Here is a 15,355-nt window from a genome sequence, read left to right as displayed (position 1 = left end):
AAAAAAAAAATCTTATTGCTGGATAGCAATGAGAAATTGTTAAAGGACATTAGTAAAACGAGCTAAGAACCCTGCATACGGCTGGAAAATTGTTCCCTCTCTCTAGCTCTCTCATTTTCTCGTAACGTGTGCTATTCTCTCGCTTAGTTCTCTCTGACCACCAGGGCCGGCTTAAGCCGCGCGTACCCGGCTTAGTGAGCTAAGCACATACGCTCATCGGCCAAAGGGAGAAGGAATCGAGCCGTTCGGAGAGCGAAAGGTATTGCTCTCCCTCTCTCTCTTTTCAACCCCGAAAGGAATTAGATTAGTGAGAGAGAGTGTTGGGGGGTTGAAACGGATCGTGTCCGTATTTCCTGCAACGCTGCCGCTAGTACTGGGAGAATCTTCACCCTTATCGTAAGCATCACTTGAGCTCCTTCGATCATTTGCCTTCGAAACAGCGTGGAGAACGGACGCAGTCTTCTCGTAGTAAACACGCAAGTGTATATGTGTGTGTGTCTTTGTGCAGTGACGGGGTACAGTGGCCCGCAAAAACCGTTTAGAAGAAAGCGTGCTCCGATCAGTCAGCAGCGTGTGGTATTCGTTGAGTCAGTAGAATGTGGGCCAGGATCCGATTACGATGAGCGCAGCAAAAACGGTGCGGTTCCGTTGCTAGAATTCCTGCTAACAGGGTGTGTTCTCAATGCGAACCAAGTGTGTATTTGCCGGTGAACATAACAAGTGCTAGTGCTAGTCGTACGTACGTACGTACGCACGTACCATATTCAAACAGAAGCTTCCAAAAATCGACGTCAAAACACTTGTCACACATCTGCGTTTCGCAGTTGATCTTGTGTGTGGGGTGGCTCTTTTTTTGACGAAAAAAAAAACAAGGGTGAAACACGATCAACAGCCATTTCCTCCTATCAATAACATGCATCACCTCAACACAACAACAGCAAAAACAGACCCGACCCGAGAGACATAGACGTTATCGTTGCCTGTGTCAATATGTGTCCCCACAGTTCGTCCAACTAGGGAAGTGATTACAACTCGACACTCTGTAGTGCCGGATGAACGTTCTTCACCATCTAGCTGACGCTAGCCAGAAGCAACGTGCCTGCTAGACCTCCCCAGCGGAACTGATTCGATTGCGCTGCGTACGCAAACCCTTTTATAAGAAGGAAAAGGCTCTTATCAGTCGCTTGACAGGAGGGAATCAAATCATCAAGCAAGGGCAGGACAGCAGCACTCGGGTGGAGTGCGGGGTTGGTGGCTGGGTGCGGCACTGTTGTAGGTTATCATCGCTACCGCAGCCGCCCTAACGGGAGAGTGCTTAGTAGGCGCGTAGATTTCGTTGCGAAACACGCAGGCCGGACGCACACTGGGACTGGGAGTTGATGGGAAATTTGTGATTCGGAAGCAGAATGACGTCGGGGGAAGACGTCGTCGAAAGCAGCAAACAGTCATCACACGACCGTGCAGGGCGATCGTGTTCCATACAGAGCGCGTGGAGTTGAAGAACTGCGTTTCGACACGAGCAGATACGAGCGTGTGCCATCAGATACGGGACATCATCTGGATTGGTGAAGAGTTTGGTCGTATGTTAAAACAGAACACAGTGCATTGACTAGATAATTGAAAGCATTTAAGTGAATACCGTGAGTAAACAATAACAACAGAAAAAGACAGTTTATGTACCAAGGCAATCAGGGCAGGCGAAGTTAATCCAAGCTCCAGCTTAACAAGTGGACGAAGTCCAAGGAATGCTTCGCGGTGACGTCCGATGTGTTGAACAATTGTGTTAATCCTCAGTAAGCGTTGGATGCGAAAGGGATGAATTAGTGATCGAACGCGTGTCCCACTCACAAGTGTGTTACTCCCTGGTGTGTTACTCAGTGTCACCCGGTTCGAAGTCCGGTCGCCGTTAGGTTGTGTACCAGTTGTTGGCAGTAATTAAATAAGCACATTTTGCGACACAATTCATTCAATTTTTGGTATGGCTGGTCGGTGATCAATTATTAAACAGGTAAGTAGAGGCATGCGATAAGATTATCTGCGGGGTTGCAACTGATTGCAAAAGGAAGGGTTTTTTAGCGTTTCTGCGAATGCTTTAGTTGCTTCAATTGCATCTGGAATTTTCCCTGGAATAAGCTTGTGGAGCAGCACATGGTGGAAGTTTTGTGAAATTGTAGATAGCGAGATTTACTGTACCAGAATTAGGTGGTGTTCTATGTAACATAATTTATGACAAAGTCGACCACGTGCTTTACTCTTAAAGTTAGCAGAAATCCGACAAAAAGGCGACGTTCCGGCAAACCTATGTTCTTTTTTTTCCACTTTCTCGTATGCCCCTTATCAGTGGTTTGGGCTGGGCGATGAACTATTTGCGAACTAGAAGCCAGCGTTTTCATGCAAGGCGTGTGTGCGGCGTTTGTGAGCGAGCTAATATGAAATTCTTCTTCTTCTATTTTTTGCTCGCTAATACCCATGATATCGGACACGAGCCAATGAAGCATTGATAATATTGATGGATATGTAAATAAGATAACAGCAGCAGCAGCAGCAGAAACAGAACATCAAAAGAAAGGATGAATGGTTAAAACAGAGAGTTTGAAATTGTTGTGATCTTAAACCGTAACAATCTCCACAAGAAAAGTGTTCCAAACGTCTTACGAATGAAATGGAATATGAGTTTTTAAGCAAGCATTTATGCCGGTTCTAAATAATCCTCCCAAATACTGAGTCACTCAGATTGGAAATGGTATGTAAATGCGTGTTATTTGAAACATTCTTTTTTTTTTCGTAGTTGCCAGAGAATATGGACTAATTCGACCATTGAGTCATCAGTTCAGATAAACAACGAGTGTTCAAATAAACAATACGAGTGCAGCCTTCCAATAATACGCCCTTGGAGACACATACATGTGGACCGAAACATCTATCACGCTTAAACATATTATTCCTTCCCTTCTTTCTTTCCTTCGATCTCTGTGTGGTTTTATTATGGCACTAAATGCCGCAATTCCCGGCCCGGCCGGGCAGGCCAACTCTTTCGCCCCCCCCCCCTTTTCAATCTCACTTTTAAGCACGTCTTGCTGACGAGGAAGTATCCCGTCAACGCTGGTATTCCTGGGGTGGAGCAACATGATACGATTCGCTTCCTTTTCCTCTTCGTGTCGAAAATCGACTGATGCTGACGATCAGCCATGTTTTTCGTTTGGTGAAGGCATCCAGTCCCATCTCTTTATCGCGTTCCTAAACCTTCACGGTTGTGGCTTCTCCACAACAAAGGATCTTCTTAGCCACCAGCTCGTCAACAGGGTGCCAGGAATCACATCATTCGGAATAATAAGCGGCTCTTTCGACGTAATAAAATGAGCTGTGTTGTACACTTCAAGCTCTTCAAGCTCTTCACTACACATGTCTAGCGATCGCTTAGCTCCCATAAAAATAAGGTTCCGAATGCTTATGCTATTGGTCCAAATTTACGATCATGATTCTGCGAAGCGTGTAGCAAACGGGTTTTCTTGTTTGATTTTGACCGCTTACCATAATTATAATTTAGATTAAATTTTGTTGATACTGTCTGAGATATTCATCTGATTATACTGATATTGCAAGATGAAACTTTTGGGATCGAAAGGGGTATGATCGATCACATATATACCTTTACACATTGGACGGCACTTTATTGGACAGTTGGCTGTAAATCATAATGGGGTCTCACTTTCCATGAAATTTATGTTCATCCGAAACTGGTTTACTAGACTTATTTTACTATCCTGTCCGGATAGAGATCCCCTTGTTACGGGGAATAATGTTTCTGGAGGAAATGGAAGCATATCCAGCATTGGGGTCCTTTCCGTTTTAAGTCCGTCAGCTGTTTGCATTGTATAGCAGTTTTCGAGCAGCTGTCTAAGTGTGTATAATATACAGGTAGGCTTATCCCAAGGTGTATGAATTTAGAAGGCTGTTTTTTTATCGGTTCTGCTTCTGAATGTTTTGGGTATTCGTCAAGCCTCTAGAAAGCTTTTTTGAGCAAAAGTTCTGTCAAAAAGTGATGTTCAAATTTGGTTATCGTCGTTAATCGTTAATAAACATGCCATGCAAACGTTGACTACACCCATGTGACATTTGCTCGAAATTGTTTTCCCATATCTGCTCGATTAGTACTCAATACGTTTGAAATTGGGCATTTGTGTGTGATTAAGTATGTTGAAAGCGCCAAGATTTGGTGTGCTCGTGAATTAGACATTCTACTATCGATGGACGATGCCGTCGAGCTTATTTTTCATTCATAGCTATGGTTTTTTGATGAAAAACAAAAGGTTATTTAGTGTGACGTAATTCTATAGAAAATGGGTATTATTTAAGTATAAAATGGGTACACTGGTGGACATAAAAATAGGAACTTTTTTCTGTGACCGAAAGACATAGTTCTTGTCAGAAATATTTGGTAGCCCTGAAAAGGACTGTTTAAGTGGTTGTTGGGAGGAGGTGTTGCGGTGTTCCACAGAGCGAAAACACATTCTAACGGTCAATGTGGTGACCGTTAATCGCTATCACTTCCTGACAGCGTTTGGCCATATCGCCGATGAGCTTACGGCATTCGCTTCTGGGTATGCGTTTCCACATAACCTTGCAGCGTGTCCATAGATCATCGGCTGAACGTGCAGGCTGGTTCTTTAGCTGATGCTTGCGAGTTGACCACAGATTTTCAATCGGGTTGAGGTCAGGACTCAACGCAGGCCACGGTAGAACTTGCACATCCTTTATTCCACATCCAAAATTTTTTTCCTATTTTTATGTCCACCAGTGTACATGTCCAACTATAACGATATCAAACATCATTTCCGAGTGAATCTAGAAGAAAGTAACGAAAAAGCCGCATCACAGTCGATTTTAAAGGACTTTTTCTCAATTCCCTTAAACTAGTGCAGTTTAAGGGAAGTTTTTTTTTTCTTTGGCTCAACAACCGTTGTCGGTCAAGGCCTGCCTGTACCACTAGTGGGCTTTGGCTTTCAGTGACTAATTGATTTCCCCCCATAGCAGGATAGTCAATCCTACGTATGGCGGCACGGTCTATTTGGGGATCGAACCCATGACGGGCATGCTGTTAAGTCGTACGAGTTGACGACTGTACTATGAGACCGGCTCGAGGAGGGAAGTTTAAGGCTCCAGTTTAAGGGAATCTGCTCGAATTCCCGATTATTCGTGCTCAAAAATGTCAATTGGGCATACACTATGATTCTGGATTCCATCACCAGATCTCTTCAATACACCTTGGTATAAATGTAAATACCACCTTGATTTGACATTTTTCGGGCAGGTACTCGAATATAATTCTAGCTTTCAGGTTAGAATAATATAGACTGAAAATTGCAGGCTAGTTTTGTGTGTGGTTTTGTATGGAGTGTTTACATGATTTCAGAGTATTCTTCTAAGTTCATATCAATCCAATTATCTTAAACGGAAGGATTTTGTTAGAAGTTTACTTAACTTAACTGAGTGGTTTCATGTAACTTCACTTGGTTTCATGGTGATGCCTTCTGCAGATGACGGTATTTTCATGAGCTCATGCCACATCCGTCGACTAATAGATGTAACTATTTTCTCTACAATTGCTCACTGATGACGATCGTAAAAGATGAAGCGAATCGGGCCCCGGTGTTGGCTTTTATGAGTCGATAAACATCCGTCACCCTTTAACCCCGGTAGGCAATTGCGGGGATCGCTATTGATCTACGTTCGTTCCTGCAGTTGGTCGGACAAATGCATCACCGCTTCTAGCTAGCCCAGATGTGTTTAAAACATGTATTATTCTGCACCGTGCACGGTGCATGCAATTCCAGCTCTCGCTTCCAATGCTCGCCGGGTTTTAACATAATAATTGTAAAATTAGCATTTGCTTACCCACACATGGGTAACATGTGACGAGACAGAGAGTACAGACCGAAGGCCGATCGATCCAGTGTTACACACCTCCACTGATGCGAGATTTCGTCTGCGCGATTTCGTACCGCGTGTGCCCGTGTGGTCACGAGACTTTGACGCTGCTAGACGGTTGGTGGATGTCTGTGTTTTGGCTATAAACAATGCACGAACCGGCTCTCCAGTCGGCAAGACCAACTCAGTCTGGTACTTGAATGTGTATGTTGCTGTTTGCCGGTATGGTTTTATTTTTAGCTAGTTTATTGTCAACCTTTCCGGCCAAATAATATACAGTCCGTAATGAGTAAATTTCCCCCCAGCCCCATCTTGCATGCACCGGTGGGTAGTGTTGGGGGGACAGTACGAATCTAATCAATCTAATCGCATTGTGACAGTTTCATTTGTGCTCGATGTCATTTCACGTGACGTTTACGTTCACCCATCTTACAGCCGGCAGGCGAAAGGCGCGAATTAGTGCCCCGCAAGGTTCTACTGGCTCCATCGAGACGTAATCTTATCAATAAACCCCGTCCAGCTTATAGTCCCGGTTTGATAAGATTACTACTAGCAAGCCCGGCTTCAGCGCTCGAAACGGTCCGATCGCCGCCCGGCGTATATAAACGGTTGACTAGCTCGCAGTGCAATGTGTCCGACTTTGGCGGTAAGCATCGATGCGTTCCTTTCGCGCGCAACTGTGGACGATACAGTACAGGCTAGCGCAAAGGATGAGCAACGTTTTTGAGCAACGCGGTTCACATGTGTAGCTAGCAATCGGCTCGGGTGGGCCCACACGGTTATGAGTCTCTTCACAACGGAGGAGTTGTTTCTTTTTTATGATATGGGGGTGGATGGGGACGCTTAAGTCAGACATTTCACATATTCATTTAGCTTAGGTTTTATGGACAGTTCCTTTAACTACGTATTGGAATACAAACGTAGAATACAAACATAGATAACTATGATATTCTTTAGTCATTATTAAGTTGTGTTAGTTTACTGGCTATATTAGGACGTCATGTTAATACGAAATACATTGGTGAGTTTCCTTTTACTTGGAGACTACCTAACCGTGGTGAAGTCATTATATCCCAGGATTGACAACTAACCTATTCTTTGGTAAAATGAAAGTTTGTATCCCATAGCCAATGTCCATTTTTCGCATTGATTTTACCAGATATATACTAGATACAGATTACATCAGCAAAAAGGTAAAGGTACGGCACCACATCTAAACCCGGGACTTATTTCTACCATTCTGGTGTTAGGTTTATGTTCGTCCCGTCCACTAATTTGATTCAAAAAATAACGAAGCTTCTCAATCTGCCTATATTGTTGGTCCTAATTAACCAAATAAGTCCTGATTAATGAAATAAACCCTATCATACAAAAATGATAATGTCTTTGATCTTTAAGGATTCTTTCGTGAGTTTTATTGAAACTGTTTGTTAGGTCCCACCGACCTGTCATAAACGGTCATAAATACGACGATAGCCATCAAACCCGTCCTGCGCGAGGAACCTGAACCGATCGGGTAAGGCATAACATTATCCAACGAGAAATAAATTATCCTTCTCAATAAATCATTGTCGAATAATTTATTTTTCTTTTGATAATTCATTTACTAACAAGCATCCCTTTGATGGTTCAAGTTAGAAAGCTGAAATTTGAAATGAAATAAAGCCTGCCAATGCTAGGATAACCGTAGAAGGTTGTATCTTTTATGCCCAATTGATAGTTGCGTTTCGTGAGACGGTTGTGGACAAAAAACATTCGTCTTAAAATCTTTTTGTTTACCATGTTTATGTTTAAAATGAGTTATAATATGATCAATACATTTTAAAATAACGTTTCAAACTATTTTTAACGTTTTTTTTAATTGTTAACATGATTTAACCGACAGTTTTATACTTAAATTATTGTCTAGTATCGTGAAAGACTACAAGTACAGAAAAGGCCTTTCGAGCTCCAAGCACGTATTTTTTTAAGTTTTCATATATCATCAATTATAGAATATATTTGTCAAAACTCTCATTTTTAATTTAATCTTGTTGATTGATAGTTCTAAATTTCTGTTTCTGCGCACACGTTAGGACTCCACATTTGGAACTTGTTTCGCAAGCCGCCTAGAGGATATTCAAGGATTCATAATTAAGCCATTCTTCCTAGGGCTACACGTTGTTCATGCCTTGAAAAGCCTAATTTAAACGAAAACTTCTAATCCGGTTTCTCGCATCATCACGGAGGTTATTGAGGATCTTCCTGCTTGAGACAAAGCAGTTTCGGTTTATGATTCACCGACCGGCAGTGCTATTTACATTCTTGAAGCGGTCCAATAAACTTGTCACTCGGCGGTGAACCTGTGGCACAGTGTGGTCCGTTGGCCTGGCTTACGCCCGTCTGTTTGCGCACACAATCGTCGGAATTTGTGATTTTTATTGCCGTTTATGCTAGATAAGCGAGGGCCGGAATGGGCGAAAGAACAAACTTCTTCCCTCTCCCCTCAGTGCTGATTATTTGTTCGTAGCACCATTTAGAACTCATTGCAAAGTGAAGTTGCGCTTTCAACAGTCATCTGGGGGCGATGGAATTACATTGCATTGGTGTGAAACTGTTTAAAAAACGTATTGAGCCTCATAACACTAAACGATAGTGCCAGAGTAAATGATTTGAAATTTCCATTGGCTATGGCGTAAATTCACGTACGTGTTGGCGTTTTAACTGCAGCTAATCAGGTAGATAACGAACTCTCAATTATTGATTTGTTTGTGGTTTATTTTATGGAGTGTCATGTAGTGCACATGATGATATATAATATTCTAAATCACTCATTCTAAGCTGATTGCAATTTTCATGTCTAGTATTTGTCCATTCCTTTCTAGTGTTGTATTAATGGAAAATGTGTATTTGATTGGTGTGGACTACAGAGTTAGGTTAAAGTTCATACGGACATAAATCGGAAACTAGTTGTTCTCATCGTCTATTGTTACTATTGACTCATTAACTGTCAAGTATTTTATGAAGTTTACTAATTGTTTTATTACTAATAATAATTACTTGCAGATACATCATATAATAAAACATCAATATTTAAAAAAAATCAAATCAAAATTCCATAAAATAAAATGTGTAGTGTAAACACGTGAATGTGCATAAGTAACTAGTGGCCTTGAGCATCTAACATGTGGCCAGGGTAACATTTTTAAACGTATGACTCACAAATGAATGAAGCTGCCATTAAATGTGCAATAATTGCAATAATTTTCTACTACGAAAGCCATTTTGTTTGGCAAGTCGCATTCCTGTTAGAATGCGCAGAAGATGGGAATGATTTGTTTGATGTTAGTATTAAAAAAATGGCATACTATTCGCGGCCTTTTTATGACATCCTCCGTATCTCGTATTGGTGTATTCCGCTGCACATCGTCCGCGTCTTGGCGCAGAACAAATTGAACGGCGTTATCAGTAGAATTGTAATTTTCAGAACAAAACAACCTACTGCAAGTGTACAAGATGAAGTATTTAAACGGTCAATCTCATTCAGAATCGAGACAACTCCTATTCATCAGATACGGTCACAATCCGACATTTATAACATCCTTTGGTTCTGTCCACCTCCATTTGTCAACCAGTCGTAAGGTTTTGGGAGTATAGTCTACAAGGACTCTTTGAATGGACGCGATTGCTAAGTTTTGGACCGGGTGACGACGGTACCATCACTTAGTAAGACATCAATGCATATTTATAGAAAGTTGTACATACACAGGTATGTGTGTAACGTATGACTATCCGTGTCATTTCCACATTTTTAATAAAAATAAATGTTTTAATGAATTTTGTATCATAAAGTCGGATAACTAAGCGGCCGCGTGGGACCTCGAGATCTCTTGCTCAACACTTTAGAAAGACCTACATTTCCTAAGACCGCTTAGGGCCTCCACTCGTGTTATTCAGCGCCTGTACATCACCACAAACTTGGACGAAATTTTCCAGTATAGTTAGGTTGACTATATGTGATGTTATTGATTAACTGACTACAATAACAGTAATTCCGTACAATATACGGACTTTTTGACAAATCCAGTTGTAATCTTTCCAAAAGAACGTAGAAGTTCAGGTTTTGTTTGGTTGAGAAGTTCCATAATCTTAAATGCACTAATAACTCTTTTAACTGCCTTTTTCTTTCTGTTGTCCTTGAGCCATTTGATTAGAGCATTACATATCATCATACGCGAGCGACAGTTGTAGAAACGTTTGTACAAAGCTACTCAAAATAAACAGATAGCTACATCCGTATCAACACAACTAAATTAATAACACAACTTATCATGTAACATGGTGTGTAAAATATATTCATTACAATCCCCTATTACACCTTATTACACTTCATAAAACAATAATTCCTTTCTTCCGGTATGTATATCCTTGCTACAAGGATGCGTTATGAAAGCGCGAGCTCCATAGTAGTACAGTCCATTCCAGCAGCTACGCACAGTTCGCAGTGATCAAGTGTTCGGGCGTTCAAATCTTCTACATCGAAGCGAAGCGAAGAAAAGCCACACACGACACGCGTCTGTGGGGGAAAAAAGGTCGTTAGCTTCAAATTACTTTACAATGCTTATGGTGTCCTATCAAAACATATGCAGAGAAAGTGCCAACACTAGAATGAATCGTTTTCGTACCTGATGGTCAGCAGAATCAGTCTGCTATCTAAAGCATTTTGTTAAGAATAGAACCGTCAAATGAAAGGAAACGATACATGCGCCGTGCAGTTGAGTAAAGAAGCAATGATGACTATTTTGAAGTTGATTTGCCATTTTATGTTTTTTCCCTGTTTACTTGCTCTCAGCAGCACAATATGATGATGCATGGTGGAAGAGTCTGGTGAGAAATGTATGTTAACATACATGCGCTTCCACACCCTCACAAATACCCGAAAAACTGAGACCGATTTTTATGCCTGGATGGGTTATTTTTTAAGTGTTGTGCCTGTAGTTAAAAAAATATCCAGATTGCTTTTCCTTTACCCCGAGACTTGGTACCCTTGGTCGCTGCCTGGCGAATCCTTTATCAAGAGCGTCTGTTTCATTTTTCGGATCAGTATTGCTCAGTCAGTGTTGCTGGTATGTTGTTGGTGCGTTTAGAGTGATCAAAGAAGGGCTGTGCTTATGTGTGTGTTTGTCCGCTGTATGGAGCAATGTGTTAAGTTGTTTATTCCGAACCATCTCAATGCCTAATTGTCGCTGTTGATCCAATTGACGCCAGATAAAATCTGACCAGTTTAGCGACGTAGAACGTCGAATTTTTGTTTGTTGTTCGTTTTTTAAGGTACGTTAGGCCATTATAAAGGTGATTGTAGTGTTATTTGATAGATCATAGAGATTCATTTGAATACAGATACAATATCTTGTGAATGAATCTAACAACACAAGCTCAAGACCTCCAGGATCGTTGTGAAGTGTCCTTCTTAATGCTACCACTGCTTGTAAGCATTTATTTGAGGTTTTCCGACTTATAATGCATGTAACGAATCGGTATTACAACCAGATGTTCAAAAACCATTACATGGCGAGAGGAGAATAGCGCAAAAGTAAAGTGTGAAGCAAACACAGATGGGACAGCACTCTTGGGAACGTTTGTGTAAGCTCATGCAATGGCAGAGGCAAATTAGAGAAGGGCATGGATTTTTGTCCACTCGTTTTTCATTCTTCATAAAACTTGTCAATCCATACATTTGTTCTCAATATTTTCAAAGTTTCAAAGTTTTACGCTACAGGTTTAAGTGTGCCTTAGTTTCTACTGGGAAGCTAAATTTTCTTTTGACATCCAAGGAAGTAATTTACGATTAAAGGTTCGTTTAGTGTTCGAGTGAACGTGTTCGTGAAATCGTCAGGTGAAATTTTGAACTCTTCCGTTTAGCTCTCAAAATAAAGAAAATCCAATCAGCTGTTCAAAACTTAAACGTAAATCAAAACAGTTTACTGTACAGCACATATTTTTATACTTGGTTCGCATACAAATCAGTTATCAGTTGCATACAAATTATTTAATGATTATTAAATTTTCAGTAGCCTTATGATACACAAAACATTTTCAAAAAGCGTTCTTAATGTTGATATTTACTATTAAGTCTAATGTTTTACAAATTCAACTAATTTTATTACTATTACACTAAAACCCGGGTTTTGAAATCCTGATTCTTACTCTTAGACTTTTCTCGTTGTTGCGACTGAAACCCACTTCTGATTTCCAATGTATTTAAAGTGAAATAAATAAAAAGTGAATAAATTTGTTGTATTGCATCACTTGTATTAAATTAATGATGGGAGATCGGAATCGGAACCACCCCGTTTCAAGTGTTCAATTCCAGAGCCGATTCCGATTCTGGAATCTTTCCTGATTCTAGAGTCGATTCCGATTCTGAAATCAGTCCAAATTCTAGAATAGAAAACGATTCCGGAGCTCCGATTCTAATTCCGGAGTTGATTCCAGAGCCGAAACCCGAATAGATTCCGGATCCGATTCTGGTTCTGGAATTGATTCCAATTCTAGAATCGATTCCAATTATGATATAGATTCCAACTCTGAAATCAATACCAATTCTAGAATCGAATATGATACCGGAGCTCCGATTCAGATTCCGGAGCTGATTCCAGAGTCAATCCCAGAATAGATTCCGGAGCCGAATCCGTTTCTGGAATCGATTATGAATCCGATTCCCAAGCCAACTACGATACCGCAATCGATTTCGATTCGAATTCTACAGCTAATTCTGGAATCGATTCCGATACTTTTCGATTCCAATCCTGGAATCGATTCCTATTCTGGAATACAGTTGTGACCAGCGTGCGTTTTCAGCAGCAACCGAGATCTGACTTCCCTACTACTATTTAAATCAGTTAAATTGTTTTAGAACTGCAATGAAAACTGACTGTATTTATTTCGAAAAAATAGAATAAAGTACAAGACAATCTGTCAAAACTTATCCATTTGCATAACAAGCAGCGACAAACAACACAATGAAGGGGTACGTGTATCGCTTCTACGTTGCCACCCAGTACGACCAAACAGTGTTAAATCCTCATAGTAATATCCCTAGGGCAGTTACAACTAATGGTTGAAACGTGACACGGAAAAAACTGAGTTTTAAAGTTGTTTCGATTTTTATTTCATTCACTACACGCTTATCGTTTAATTTAGCACATTAACGTTGTCAAGCATTGGCTCATGCATAGGTGCTATTTTTAGCTAAAAGATTAAATTGCTCAACACATATTAACAATAAGAATATTGAATTTCTTTAGTATTTTTCAGCTTTGTATCTAATCTAGTTGTGAGAGGGTCTAGAAAATAGTTCCCAATTAACGGAATGGAATACGTATCAAATAAAAGAGAAATATATCTTTGTGACTATGAATGTTAGATTATTTGAATGTGGAATGTACAAGTGAGCATAATCAAGATTTTTTTTTGTGATTTTCAAGCATGTACCCAGTCGACCGGATGTATGACAATAGAAGAAGAAAAACCATTTATTAGCCGTTATTTCAACACACTCTTATTTCCAACATCCGAGTGTTTCGTTCGATTTTAAACATTGAGTGTTATTTTTGGATACTGTACCGAAAAAATAATGCATTTATGACCCCACAGTAACTCAAACTCCGCCAACGTTGCTCTCCAGCGATCGCGGAGGCTTTTTGTTACAACCGCGTCCTTTCAATCATTGCCCCCGGACGCTTTCTCCGAGCTAAATCAGTTTGTGCTATTACCAAGCATGTATGTTACATTTCCCGCACACGGCGTAATGTGTAAACACATTCGAGTCGCTGCAGACGCGACGCGAGCCACAGAACTGGGCGTGTGATGCACAATGCGGTTCTTTGTTCGTCGCCTTCGCCGTGCGCGAATGTGTGTTTGACGCGCAGTCACATGAAGAGATGTAATTCTTTCCAGATAAACAAAAAACGTATAATACTCACACACACACACATTAACGCAAATGCAGATCCAATGATAATTTATGCCACCAGCAGCAACTACTACTACTGCCACACAGCACATCACACAGCGCAGACGATGACGAATCGATGTATTGAGTAGAATGTGAAGAAACCATTGAACATTTTAATGCTCGAATGGGAAACGCGATTACCAAACGCGGCATGAAGAGCAGAGGCGGACAAGAGCGGGACACAAAATTGAACAATAAAAGAACGCAAGCACCCGAGGAAGGATCGTCGAAGATGAAGCTACATTTTTATGGCTTAAGCCGCGTACAATTTTTTGAAACCTTTTGCTGTGCACGTCAAAGCAGAGTTCTTCATGTCGCGTCATAATGCTGTTACTCCTTCTTTCCTTTCGATGCGCAGTTTGGCTCCGCTGGCAAACGCTGGTCCACGGTATGCTGAAGGCAAATGCACAATGCATGGACACGAATGAATACTTGAAGCATATTTTAAGCCACAGTTTTATTTGTGCAATTTTCATCCCGATTTAATTGCTGCGAAACGAATTAAGCCTGTGTTGTAAACTATTCATCAACTTTTGTAGGAACTTTGGAACTGCTCGGGGTTTCTACGGACCGGCACACCCTGCTTCCTGGATGGTAAGCTGTGCCCCCAAAGGGGGGAGTTTTTTGTTCTTTAGTTGCGGCAAACGCAGACCGCCTTACTGTTGCAGTAACCACCGCGATAGCGGCGAGCGATACAGTGAGCGGCACAAAGGCTGCTGCCCACACCGAACCCGCTGGCCAGATCGCAGGTCGCCCGCTTGGCCCGATAGTTCTCCAGCGCGGCATGGTGCGTTTCCTCGGGCAGTTCGTCCACTAATGGGAGGGGGATAACAACCGAGCACACAGGATACGTTAGTGGACAACGGCAAAAAGGGATGCGAACGGAAGGATCAAAGCATTTTATGATACTTACGAAGGGTATTGAGATTGGCACCGCCGCTCAAAGCCGCTTCTTCCTGCGGGGCTGCCTGGACGCTGCCGTTCAGCAGGGTAGCCGCCAGCACAACGGCAATGGTACAGACGATCGTTGCACACTTCATGATGAGTTGAGGGCTTGAGGATGCTCTAGTAAGGCACAGTAGTACTAGCTTTAGCTTGGCTGGAGTTGCTTCGTTCACTCGACTGTTCGAACACGGTTTGATTGATCTCACCTACCGACTGAACTGTTTTATATGCATCGAGACTGCTACTACTACTACTGCGCCTACCCTTTTGTGTGATTCCCCGCGCGAACGTACGAATGCTCGTTTTTTCCCACCGCGTCGAGGGGATCCCACCCGGCGTCGGCAAGACACAAAAACTGAGGCTCGGTAAAGTACCTTGTTTTTTCGCGTCATTTGCGTTTACAGTTTCCTACAGCCCCCGTCTATTATCGGCTATTTGTCGATTACACTGCGGTGTTTGATTTGTGCTTTCTTTGTAAACTAATTG

The 15,355-nt window shown here is 41.5% G+C and overlaps 2 protein-coding genes across 2 annotated transcripts in view; one reads left to right on the top strand and one right to left on the bottom strand.

The window, feature by feature from the left end:
* Window positions 1–15,355, top strand: part of LOC120958445 (nascent polypeptide-associated complex subunit alpha, muscle-specific form-like) — a 28,215-nt gene continuing 12,860 nt past the window's right edge. The window contains exon 1 of the mRNA XM_040381273.2: window positions 1–2,008. The gene's annotated coding sequence lies outside the window, so the exon portion shown is untranslated. The remainder of the gene's footprint in view (window positions 2,009–15,355) is intronic.
* On the bottom strand, window positions 14,354–15,080 carry LOC120958447 (defensin). Its single transcript, XM_040381277.2, has 2 exons — window positions 14,838–15,080; window positions 14,354–14,737 (listed from the first exon to the last, which is right to left on the bottom strand). Exons 1-2 carry the CDS (start codon window positions 14,962–14,964, stop codon window positions 14,556–14,558), a joined length of 309 nt encoding a protein of 102 aa, XP_040237211.1. The 5' UTR covers window positions 14,965–15,080; the 3' UTR covers window positions 14,354–14,555.

This window comes from Anopheles coluzzii, chromosome 3 (genome assembly GCF_943734685.1).
Source record: "Anopheles coluzzii chromosome 3, AcolN3, whole genome shotgun sequence".
Taxonomy (NCBI): Eukaryota; Metazoa; Arthropoda; class Insecta; order Diptera; family Culicidae; genus Anopheles; species Anopheles coluzzii.
The sequence above is the reverse complement of the archived record's forward strand: the minus strand, read 5'-3'. Positions and strand labels throughout refer to the sequence as shown.

Coding starts and splice junctions, on each gene's coding strand:
- LOC120958447 (XM_040381277.2), bottom strand. CDS start 14,964: ATGAAGTGTGCAACGATCGTCTGTACCATTGCCGTTGTGCTGGCGGCT. Junction 14,738..14,837: donor TGCCAATCTCAATACCCTTC/GTAAGTATCATA, acceptor CCCTCCCATTAG/TGGACGAACTGCCCGAGGAA.